This window comes from Peromyscus eremicus, chromosome 5 (genome assembly GCF_949786415.1).
Source record: "Peromyscus eremicus chromosome 5, PerEre_H2_v1, whole genome shotgun sequence".
In the NCBI taxonomy this organism is placed as follows: domain Eukaryota; kingdom Metazoa; phylum Chordata; class Mammalia; order Rodentia; family Cricetidae; genus Peromyscus; species Peromyscus eremicus.
Window position 1 is genome coordinate 84,750,017 of NC_081420.1, and position 11,462 is coordinate 84,761,478.

The 11,462-nt window shown below is 49.9% G+C and overlaps 1 protein-coding gene across 1 annotated transcript; it reads left to right on the forward strand.

The window, feature by feature from the left end:
- Positions 1 to 2: 2 nt before the first annotated feature.
- Positions 3 to 6,993, forward strand: Chmp1a (charged multivesicular body protein 1A). The gene is made up of 7 exons (XM_059263858.1): positions 3 to 133; positions 2,775 to 2,794; positions 3,897 to 3,974; positions 4,841 to 4,987; positions 5,357 to 5,485; positions 6,126 to 6,313; positions 6,781 to 6,993. The coding sequence occupies exons 1-7, from the start codon at positions 127 to 129 to the stop codon at positions 6,800 to 6,802; spliced, it is 591 nt and encodes a 196-aa protein (XP_059119841.1). The 5' UTR covers positions 3 to 126; the 3' UTR covers positions 6,803 to 6,993.
- Positions 6,994 to 11,462: the final 4,469 nt, after the last annotated feature.

Here is an 11,462-nt window from a genome sequence, read left to right on the forward strand (position 1 = left end):
CATCTTCTCGCGAGAGCAGGCCGCGCGACCGGAAACATTAGCGACCCCGGAAGTCCTCCTGGGCACAGCTGGTCCGTAAGATCTCGTCCCCTTCGCGGCCCCGAGGGGTGCACTACCCGACTGGCCATGGACGGTAAGGGGCCGGCACCTACTTTGGGTTCGGAGCGGGATTCTGCGGACACCCTGGCCTCAGCCCCATAACCCAACCGGAACGTCCCCGGCCTCAGCCCCAGACCCCGCCCCTGGGCCTGGAACCCACTTGTCTTGACTCTATATCCCGACTAGGACCCACCTCTGGCCTCAGGTCCAGACACCGACTAGGACCGGCCCTCGGGTCTACACCCCACATACTGACCAGAACCGATCCCGGTTTCTGAACCTTTACAGCAGAGCTGAAACCCTCTCCTGGGTTTCGATCCCACAGTCCCAACAGGAACTACCTCCGGGTTCTTGACTGCTGACCCCAGCCAGTAGCTACCCCTGGGTCTTGTTCCTTACCCAGATCTCCCCAGGCCTGGACCCCAAACCCAGGACCGAATCCCTGAATTTTGTACAAATGACCTCAGATCTAGTCCCTTCTAGCCACCCTCCCCATTTGTTTTGTTCCTGCCTTGGGGACCCTGGAATATTGTCAGAAGGCACCAGAAAAGGTGGTAGTTTCATATTTTGACCCCTGAATAGTACCCAGAGAAATAGGAATAATTCATATACGAAGGACTTCAAGTACCAAGTAGTAGGCTGTGGGTTCCTTCCTAGTAGCTCCATGATACAGGAGCTTCATGTCCTATTCTGCCCCGACCCTTATAACAGGTTGGGAGGGAACCACCCCCAGAAATATGACTCACTCCCACCTACCAGTGTTCTGAGACTCCCAAAGACTCAATGAGTGGACATTGCAGGTTTTATGGGCTGATGTGTAAGTTTTTGTTTGTGTGAGAAGGTTTTCCTATGTAGCCTTGGCTGGCCTGGAACTTACTGTGTAGACAGGCTGGCCTTGAACTCAAGAGATTTGCCTATTTCTGCCTTCCCAGTGCTGGGATTGAAGTTGTACACCGCTGTAATGGAGGTTTTTGTTTGTTTGTTTGGTTGGTTTTTTTGAGACAGGATTTCTATGTGTAGCTTTGGTGCCTGTCCTGGATCTCGAGCTGTAGACCAGGCTGGCCTCGAACTCAAAGAGATCCACCTGGTTCTGCCTCCCGAGTGCTGGGATTAGAGGCGTGTGCCACCACTGCCCGGGCTTATAATGGAGTTTTAAAAAACTGTTTTCCAAAATGTAGAAAGCGATGTCATTGTCATGGCGGAAATACATAAGAATTCTATACTTGGGTTCCTTAGACAGAAGATGTAGTGCTCCAGTGTTTCAACAATAAAGAATTTTTGCATCACAATTCATTCTGCTCTTGAGAGGGAACTTTTTGTAGCTCACATCAGGTTTCTCCCGCTTTTTGTTTTTCAGAGTCCAGTCCCACTGGAGTCTAGATAAAAATACAGGCTGAGATGGGAGGGATTTGGCCAGTGTCCTAACGCTAATGAGATGGCTGCACCACACCTGGGTGACACTCCTCCTGTCACTGTGTCAGGTGACTTTTGTACCAGTCAGCTGTGGCAGCTCTGGCCATAGCTAGGGCCTGCACTGAGTGGTGGTAGATGGTTAGGCACACAGAGTTCACTGTACCCCAGCAGGTCTCTGCTGGGCCTTGTTTTGCATTTGCAGACCATCAGTGCCTCCGTCTGGACTGGTAGGGTGAGCCTTTTCAGGAATCAAATATCACAGCACTCTGTGATGTCGACACGGAGCCACTGACCTGGTGTGGTGGCTCACCACTGCAGTGCCGGCTCTTAGGCGCTAGAGACAGGAGGATCAGGAGGTCAAAGTGTTCCCATCCTTGGCTACCTAGGGAGTTTGAGGCGAAATCCTGTCTCAAAACATCGAAAATAAATAAATAAACAAGAAATTGGGTTTACCTCTCTCAAGTTTGTGAATGAATAGCAGGTTTGGTTAGCAGTTGATTTTTAAAAATGCATTCGGATTCCTTCCTTGGCTTAGTTCAGTTAGGGACAGTGCGCTGGGCCTGATGCTGTGGCTTAGAAATGGCATCTGTCGTGGGGTAGTAACCTCTTTGACCTAAGGCTGACCACCTTACCCATTTTATCTACTGGCCTCTGGCAAGATAAAGGAAAGGATATGCAAAACCAACCGTTGGGGGCCTGGAGAGAGGGCTCAGCCATTAAGAGCACTGGCTGCTCTTCCAGAGGACCTGGAAGCTCGCAGCTGTCTGTAACTCCATTTCCAGGGGATCTGACACCTTCACCCCAATGCACATAAAATAAAGTTTTTTTTAAAAAAAGAGCCAATAAAGACATTTGAAAAAAAAAAAAGCTGTTAAGTACTAAAGATTAAGTTTAGTACTAAAAGCAAAGAATGCCATGTGTCTTTTGTAAAGTTGAGTGAATTGTAAGCCACCATCTCCATCCTGACCGTGGCCAAGAGCTGCATGCATTACCTTATCTATCTTTAAAGTAACCCTTTGAGGTTGACTGGTGCCGTTCTTGTGGTGAGGGTCTTTGTTGGTTGGAGCTCTTGTTCTAACTAGTCTGTCTTCTGACTCCACTGTTGGGCCTCCCAAATGCCCCAGGCAAGCCCCATCCATGTCTGTCTCCTGTGGGCCAGCTCCTAGCATCTTCAAGTACCTCACTGAGTCCTCTTGCTTAGTGGATGCGCTACTTGTTACGTTTTTAAAAAGTTCTTAAGCTGTTTCTTTCTGTCTTTGCAGATACCCTGTTCCAGTTGAAGGTTTGTACAAAACCACCATTCCCTAGTCCTGTCCTGGCAACTAGTGAATAAGGACAAGAATTACAGCGGCGCTTGGAACCCAGACACCCCAAGTCATGGGCAAATTATCACTGAATGACTGCCACGCAGGGCTCAGACTGCTGACCAAAGACAGGATCGTCCTTTGGTTTGTCCAAATAGATCACTCAGACTTGTCCATGACGACTAAGTGTATTATCTTTAAGAAACACAACTGGAGTGGTATGCACGTGGCTTGATGTTTTCGTAAGCATTTAAAACCACAGGCTGGAATTTAAACACACTTGGAGAATTGTATGGGCAGCTGAATGTGCCTCCCAGGGCGATGTTTGTACCTACCTCATAATCTATGGCGTATTTCTGCCACTTTAAATGCCTTACAAATGACAATCAGGGTTAACTTTATCTTGTTTCTTTCTCTCTGGCTCCAAGGGTCTGGGCAGGAGTGAGGTTACAAGCTGCTGAACATAGTTTGTGTCACTCTGAGGCTATTGGGTAACGGCATATGGGATGATGCCCTGAATTGGGCCAGTGTTTGAGCCTTATTTACTAGTGGCCAGGATCTGGTCTCCAGCCCTGAATTACGTTGCCAGAGGGGTCGTGAATATGCTGACATCATTTTCTCTTGGTGGCAAAGAAGTGAGGAAGCTGTGTATGCAGGATTCCCACTAGCAGCCCTGCAGATCCACTACTTGAGTAGCCTGGAAGAGGTTCTCCTGTGGCTTTTCTGTGAGTTCAGCCTTTGAGAAGCAGGAACAGAGTTGGTGAGGGTTGCCTTGATGGCCTTCCACTCTAGAAGAGGATGTGGGCTGAGATGTTAGTAGAGATGATGGACGTTGTAGGAAGCCTGTTGTAACCACCTCCTTGCACACAGGGCCGCAGAACTAGGGGAGGGGGAGTGTTTCTCTCCTGATGCTGTTGCACCTTCTCACAGCCCCACAGGAGTCATCAGGACTTATATTTGAGGCTTTGTGCCTTATTCACAGGGTTGGTGAAGGAGATACAGAGGCAGGAGGTTCAGGGCACAGGGCCTAGAGGCCGGCCTCCACCTGTGCATCTCAGGCTGTTAATGGTTTCTGTTCAGTTCACAGCGAAGCAGCTAGAGAAACTGGCCAAGAAGGCAGAGAAGGACTCCAAAGCCGAGCAGGCCAAAGTAAAGAAGGTGTGTAAGTTCTCTGGTTTGGGTTCTTTCCCCCCGTGCCCTTTATTTTATTTTACTTCATTTATGTTATTTTTGAGATTGAGCACTGTGGCCCAGGCTAACCTCAGACTTGAGCTGCTCCTACTGCAGCTTTACGGTTGGTAGGACTACAGGTGGGAACCACCACACCCAGCTTTGTTCCCTCTGTGTTGCTTTAATGTCTTCTTCTGTGCAAGACACTTCCTATGCTGTGATTTAGCCCTCACTGATTGCAGAGTATTGGTGCATTTGCTTTCACACCTGAGACAGGCAAGCATGAGGGAAGGGTAATAGCCCTCCTTCCCTCCCCGCCCACAGCGATGTCCAGAGCAGAACAGGTGCATGGCCATCACTCCTCCTTCTTCCTCCAACAGCCTCAGTCTGCAGGCTGCGGCCTTCTGGCTGTCCCAGCTCCAGTGTCGTCATTTTCAACTGACTTTCTTTCCTGTTGGACTGCTGCCTGGAGTGTCAGGATCTGGGAGAGGCCTTGATGTTGGGGGTGGGCTCCATAGGGTTGGGCAGAGGTGGAGCTCACTGGGGTTTGGGCAGGAAAAGGTCCTCTGCCTAAAGATAGACAGAGCAGAAGGTGAAGTAGCATGACTGGTATAAGAGCAGACCTTCGGCTAAATCTTGTGCAGCTCTTTAGTGTTGCTTCAAGGCAGAGTAGCTCCAAGGCTATCGTTCTTGGTAATGACACACTGCGTTTTACAAAGCTCATGCATTTCTGAGGATTATACCTGGGGAAAACTGAAAACCTCCGACCCTCCCCAATGGTAAACCATACCCTGGAGAGATACGCAGGCTTGCTTACAAGTGTTCCTCCATGAACATTTCCCTATGATTCTTAGGCCCTTCAGCAGAAAAATGTGGAGTGTGCCCGTGTATATGCTGAGAATGCCATCCGCAAGAAGAATGAGGGCGTTAACTGGCTCCGGATGGCCTCCCGTGTGGATGCAGTGGCCTCCAAGGTGCAAACGGCTGTGACCATGAAGGGGGTAAGTGCTAGCCCGTGGGGCCGTGGGGCCGTGGGGCCCGCATATGGTGTAGGGTAAACTGAGTAGAAGGAAGCTAGACCAGCAAAGAACCTGGGCATCAAGGAGTACTGGACACAGGACGGCCTTAGGAAAGCCTGGATCCCATAGCATCATCCCACAATAGACTGGAAGTTACATGGACCTCTTGGTTCCACGTCAGAGATTCCCTTCAAAGTTGGGAGACCCATAGAACACTGTGTCATCAACTGCATTCAATAACTGTGTGCTGAGACTCTGGGTCCCATCAGAAAATTCTGATAACCTGTCCCTCGTTTGCAGCCCTTGACTATCTTTATCTCTGTTCTTGTCCCTAATCCTCTTCTATCCCAGGTGACCAAGAATATGGCGCAGGTGACCAAAGCACTGGACAAGGCACTGAGTGCCATGGACCTTCAGAAAGTGTCTGCAGTGATGGACAGGTTTGAGCAGCAGGTGCAGAACCTGGACGTGCACACATCGGTAGGTGGCCATTGTAGTATGGCTGGACAGGGTCAGGGTGGCTGGACTGAGCTGGACAGGACCTGGAGAAGGAAGGGGATGGGACACCGGCCCTTTCTGGGGAAGCCCGCATGATAGACAAGCACACAGAGGCACAGAAGGGTCCCTGAACCAAGTGGACCCAGAGGTGGAACTGGCTGGATATGGGGCAGGAAGTGCCAAGGGGGCCAGGCAAAGCTTCCTAGAGAGAACCCTGCGAAGAGAAAGCAGTGTGGAGAGAGAGCAAGAACACAGTGGGGTTAGGAGATGGCTCAGTGGGCAGGGTGCTCCTTGTGCAAGCCTGAGGGCCTGAGTTTGGGTTCTTAGCATCCACATAAGAGCTGGGTGCGTGCGAGTCTTAGTGCTGGGGCCAAAGACAGATGAATCCCAGGGCTTTGCTGACCAGGCAACCTGGCTGAAACGGTGAACACTAGGTTTAGTGGGAGGCTTTGTAGAACGCAGGATCGAGAAGACACTTGATGTTAGCCTTTGGCCTTCACATGAGCACATGCATATATGCATGTGTACACCACACATGTCCACAACAAACAAAACAACTGTAGTGTGCTTTATGGTGCCATGGGCTCCGTGGCCGTATTGCTCAGAATGACCCTCTCCTCAGGTAATGGAGGATTCTGTGAGCTCTGCCACCACACTGACCACACCTCAGGAGCAGGTAGACAGCCTGATTGTACAGATTGCTGAGGAAAATGGCCTGGAGGTCTTAGACCAACTCAGCCAGCTTCCAGAGGGTGCCTCTGCTGTGGGCGAAAGCTCTGTGCGCAGCCAGGAGGACCAGCTGTCTCGGAGGTACGGCCTACGTGAGGGAATGTCGTAACACTTGCTCTAGTGTCCTGTCTAGGGGCAGGTTCGGGACCCTAAGGATTTTGTTGGCTGGAACCCAACACGTGCAAAGACCCATCACATTTGAAGGACTGTTGGGAAGGCAGAGGGGAGAGCCCTGTGTCTGCCTGGACAGTTCCCCTTACATCAAGATGCTGCAGTCAGTCCTCTGTAACTAGTAGTTGGTGCCAGATGTGAGACCACACATTCGTCTACACACAGCTCACTGCAGAAGGGAGTTCTGTGCCCTTCCTAAGAATGTCACACTATGTGGCTATTTCTGTCATCTTTCCACACATTATCCCAGGACAACTTTGAAAACCTGAGTCTAAGTGGGTCCTCACTTCAGGGTTCACGTCTAGCACTTGTACACAGTATTTTAAATACCTCTGTCCTTTGCCTTTCTTACCAGAATCCTTTTTGTTGGTTTCCAGGTTGGCTGCCCTGAGGAATTAGCATGCCCTTGGCAGGTGCTGCCTCCTTGTGCTGTGATGTCCTGGAGGCTTCTGCCCCACTCTGCGCTCAACTTTCTCCAACCCTTCATAGTTGCCTTGGCTCTTTTCCAACCTGTCAGGCTGGGCGCCTTAGAACTGAGCCTTAGGTTGAACAGTGGGCCTCTGTCCTGGTGTTGAGTTTGCACAAATGTATGGGTGACTTTTGTGACTGTGGGCCACAGCTGGAAGATGGCAAGCTCTGTTTTGTCCTCTGGCTGCGTGGAGTTGACAGGGTTGGCCAGCAGATGTGTGGACTTCCGCCCAGTGCTTCGGGGCCTTCTGATTCCAGTGACTGCTCACCTGCTACATGCTGTGGCCGTAAGGGTCAGAGCCGCTCCTTTGCCAGGCAGCTCTTGGGGCCCTCTCCCCCCACCTCTGCAGACAGGAAGTCCTATTGTGTGACAGCCCTGAGTGGGTTCCTGTGGACTTTTGTGTACCAGAGATGGCCAGTGCCACCAACATTGACTGGGGACCTTTACAGATGGTAACTCTTCTTCGTCTTCCCGGGGCTGAGTTCTTGGCTACCACTGCCAGCTGGCTGAGTCTGCCCGGGCCTCCTGTCCCTCAGCTCCCTTCCCCAGCCCACAGGAACAGAACTGGTATCCACTCTTGAGCAGGTCTTCCCTCCCCAGAGAGTCTCACCCTTCCTCAGCAGCTCCTCTGGAAGAAAGGACTTCGGGCTGAGCGGTCTGCCTGATGGCACTGGGCCTTCCAGGCCTCTGTAGCGCTGCTCACTCTTGAATGTGAGTCCCCTGACTCCTCTGTCATTTTAGATACAGGCTGCTGCCTTTCTGCCTTCTCCAAGGGAAAGCCAGGGTGGCTAGCAGAGGGGACCTGGACAGTCTCCTTTGGCTGTGGTCAGCTCTTTACATCCTTTAGCAGTGGGGAAGGTGGCCGGAAGCAGGTGATGAGGCCGATGGGGGTGGCCTGAAGGCTGTGTGCACAGGCTGCTGTTTTATTTCCTGTCTCCTGAAGTTTACTCATGTTCTTGAAACTCGTGGTGATTTTGTTCTTTTGCCAAAGTCGAAAGCACACAGCAGATGGGGTGTGTTTGTCCAGCCCTCTTCACAGGCTGAGCAGTGCATACTGCCTACAGGCTTACACACAGACTTGGAGACTTTACCTGGACTCGCTGTGTTTGGTCTTTTCTGTTCTGCACTTTGGGGCCCCTCAGTGTTCCACGTTACAAGTTGATGTTGGGGGTGGGGGCTGGAATTGTTGGCCCTGGGTGTGGGAACCAGATACTAACTACCTGTGGGCCCCTCAGGCTCCCTGAAATCAACCTACATGACGGGTGTGGAGAGTAGCTGCAGGCTCAGGGACAGCCTGTGAGCTCCCTGGGTCCTGGAGGGTGCAGGATTTGTGGAACACTAGTAGATTTGGGGGTGCTGGGTTGGGTTCCTCAAAATGCTGTCGTAAGTAAATAAATTGATTGTTGGAGAGTTTCTCAAGCTTTGCTTTGATGTCCTGGGTAGGGCTGATGAACTGTGGGCTAGACCCTATGGGATTATCCAGTGGCCCACCTCAGGAGGAAGTCAGGAACGGGTGGGGATGGTGTCCCTGGTGTTCCGGGGGGACGGGGAGACATGGGTGAATAAAGAGTCTCAGGCTACACATAGTAGTGGAATCAGAATCAAGTTTATGAGTTAAGTACTAAAGTATTTCCTATTTGAGATGCTTCTTTTTGGCTTCTGAACCCCTTCAACCTGCTCTCTTTGGTCTCAGCACATCCTACTTCCCAGCTTCCCCTTCACTGCAGGGTTCTCAGGCTCCTCTTGGCTTCTCTGCCTTGGCACCCAGTCATCCCTGATTCATTTTAGAGGGGAACAGTGCTTAGAAACCGACCGTGGGCCTGGGGATGACTCCTTTGGCAGAGTGCTTGCTGTACAAGCAAGAAGTCATGAGTTTGGATTTGTCATGTTAAAAAGCCAGGCATGGGCTAGGCCATGGTGCACACCTTTGATCCCAGCACTCGGGAGGCAGAGGCAGGCAGATCTCTGAGTTTGAGGACAGCCTGGTCTACACAGAGAAACCCTGCCTGGGAGTCGGGGGAAGCCATGGAGTAATCCTGGTATTGGGCATACAGGCAGACCCCTGGAGCACACATGCCAGTGGGCTAGTTTAATCCTAAATCAGTGAGTTCCAGATTCAGTTGAGACCTTATCTCAAAAGGTAGAGTAGTGGCTCAGAAGTTAAAAGCACTGGCTGCTTTCCCAGAGGTCCTGAGTTAATTCCCAGCACCTACATGGTGGCTCCCAACCATCTATAACTGTAATTCATGAGATCTGATGTCCTCTTGTGGTATACATGCAGGTAAAACACCCATATACATAAAATATGTAAATAAAAAAAGAACTTATAAAAAATAGAGAGTGATTGAGGAAGACAGCTGAGGTTGACCTCTGAACTGTAAATGCATACTCATGCACATGCATACACACCAAACAGAAATGGACTTTGTGTCATACTTTACACTCCCAGGAACTATGAGTAGCTGACAAAATGCATGATGTATAACCCTCTGACAATATTAGGACTGTGTATTAATACTGTAAAAGCCAGCCTGGCCTTCCTTATTTGTACCTTTAAAACATTTTTTTCCTTAGAAACAGGGTCAGTTATGTAGAAGGCTGTTTTGAAATTCACTGTGTAGACCATGATGGTCTTGAACTCAGGGATCTACCCTGCTGGGGTTAGAGTCATGCTCCACCATGCCTGACGATTTGAAACTTCTACATTTTCCTTTTTTTTTTTGTTTTGTTTTGTTTTGTTTTGTTTTGTTTGTTGTTTCTTTGAGACAAGGCCTTGCTAAATAGCTCCCGCTAAACTAGAGTTATTTGGCTAGCCTCAGACTTGAAGCTGTCCTGGTTCTGACTCCTGGGAGCTAGGATTACAGGTATGACCCCTGCTGCTTTTTTCTTTTCTTTTCTTTTTTTGTTTGTTTGTTTTGGTTTGGTTTTTGTTTTATTTTGTTTTGTTTTTCAAGCCAGGGTTTCTCTGTGTAGTTTTGGTGCCTGTCCTGGATCTCACTCTGTAGACCAGGCTGGCCTTGAACTCACTCCCGAGTGCTGGGATTAAAGGTGTGCGCCACCACTGCCCAGCTGCTTTTTTCTTTTTTAAAGGAGATCTCAGGGCTGGAGAGGTGGCTCAGCAGTTAAAAGCACTGGCTGCTCTTCCAGAAGGCCTGGGTTCAATTCCCAGCACCCACATGCCACCTTATAACCACCTGTGACTCTAGTTCTGGGGGATCTGACACTTTTCTGGCCTTTGTGGGCACCCGGCATACATGTAGGCAAAACACCTACACACAAAAATTTTTGAAGTTTTTTTAAAAAATGAGATGTTACTATTGTAGCCCAGGCTGGCCTTGAATTCAAGACCCTCCCACTCCGGCCTCCCAAGGAGTTCAGATAAAATGTCAGCACCCCATCCATCTTGTTTGTTTACCTCCTTTGACAGTGAAAAGCTGGCTTTCACAGTCACCTCTCCTTCCTGTTTATTTTCAACACTGGAGGTTGGACGACTCCTCTTCGTTTTGTATCTGAAGTAGTTTCAGACTCAACTTCCTGGGGGTTGGGGTGGTTTAGTTCAGTGGTAGAGCACTTGCATTGCAAGTGAAAGGCCCTGGGTTTGGTCCTCAGCTCCAAAGGAAGGGGGCAGGGGACAAACTTACTAACTGTATCCAGTTATCAAACTCTGTATGTGTGTGTGTGTGTGTGTGTGTGTGTGTGTGTGTGTGTGTGTGTGTTTACACTGTTCAAGGTGATTGTGTGGTTCTGGTAGGTTCATTTGCATTATGGGAGACTCCCCCAACCTACCTGGACTTTTCTTTTGGGACATATGAAGTAACCCAGCCTTCAGTCAAGGTCAGCCTCACTTAGAATCCGCTGCTTGCCTCAGATGCATTCCAGTGGCCTCCTGGAGGTCCTGTTAGCTCAAAGGACTGCCTTACTCATCATTGTTAGACAGAGAGGAGATCCCAGCTTGTCTCCCTATACACGAAGATTAGAACCTGCATCCATGGGGGGTGCTGCAGCTTCACCCCACCTCTGTGAAACCTGCTGCAGATCGACCTCAGGTCCTTGGCGAGGCCTGGGTGTTTCAGAGGGTGGTGACTTAGGACATGAAGGTAGCTCGGTGGGTAAAATCTGCTGACCTGAGTTTGATGGAACCCGTGATAGAAAGAACAAATTCTCAAAAGTCCTCTGACCTCCAGTGCATGGCGTGATGTGTATGTTCCCACTCTTACACACACCCGCACACACCCCTTTTTGTTTGTTTGCTTGTTTTGAGACAAAGTCTCTCCACATAGCCTAAGCTGTCTGGCTTCTGTCTCTCAAGTGCTGGAATCAAAGGCGTGCACCACCATGCCCAGCCCCACCATTTTAAAATGAAAAGATGGTGGCCCAAAGTAGGGAAAGGGAGGTAAGTGAACAAAACAAGGCCAACAAGCAGGAGTAGCTCTTCAGAACCAGATGAGTGTGTCACCACAGTGGGAGCTATGGAGGGATTTTACTATGTCTACGATTCTTTTAGGCATCAGGAAGTCAAGGTCATCCTTAGCTGCATAGTGAGTCACATGAGACCCTGACTGACTCAAAAACAACAAAAAGATTATTTTA

What these genes read in the sequence shown, in the direction of transcription:
- Chmp1a (XM_059263858.1), top strand. An exon ending in CGGCTGTGACCATGAAGGGG is followed by an intron (nt 4,988 to 5,356) that starts GTAAGTGCTAGC and finishes CTTCTATCCCAG; the next exon opens with GTGACCAAGAATATGGCGCA. An exon ending in ACCTGGACGTGCACACATCG is followed by an intron (nt 5,486 to 6,125) that starts GTAGGTGGCCAT and finishes CCCTCTCCTCAG; the next exon opens with GTAATGGAGGATTCTGTGAG.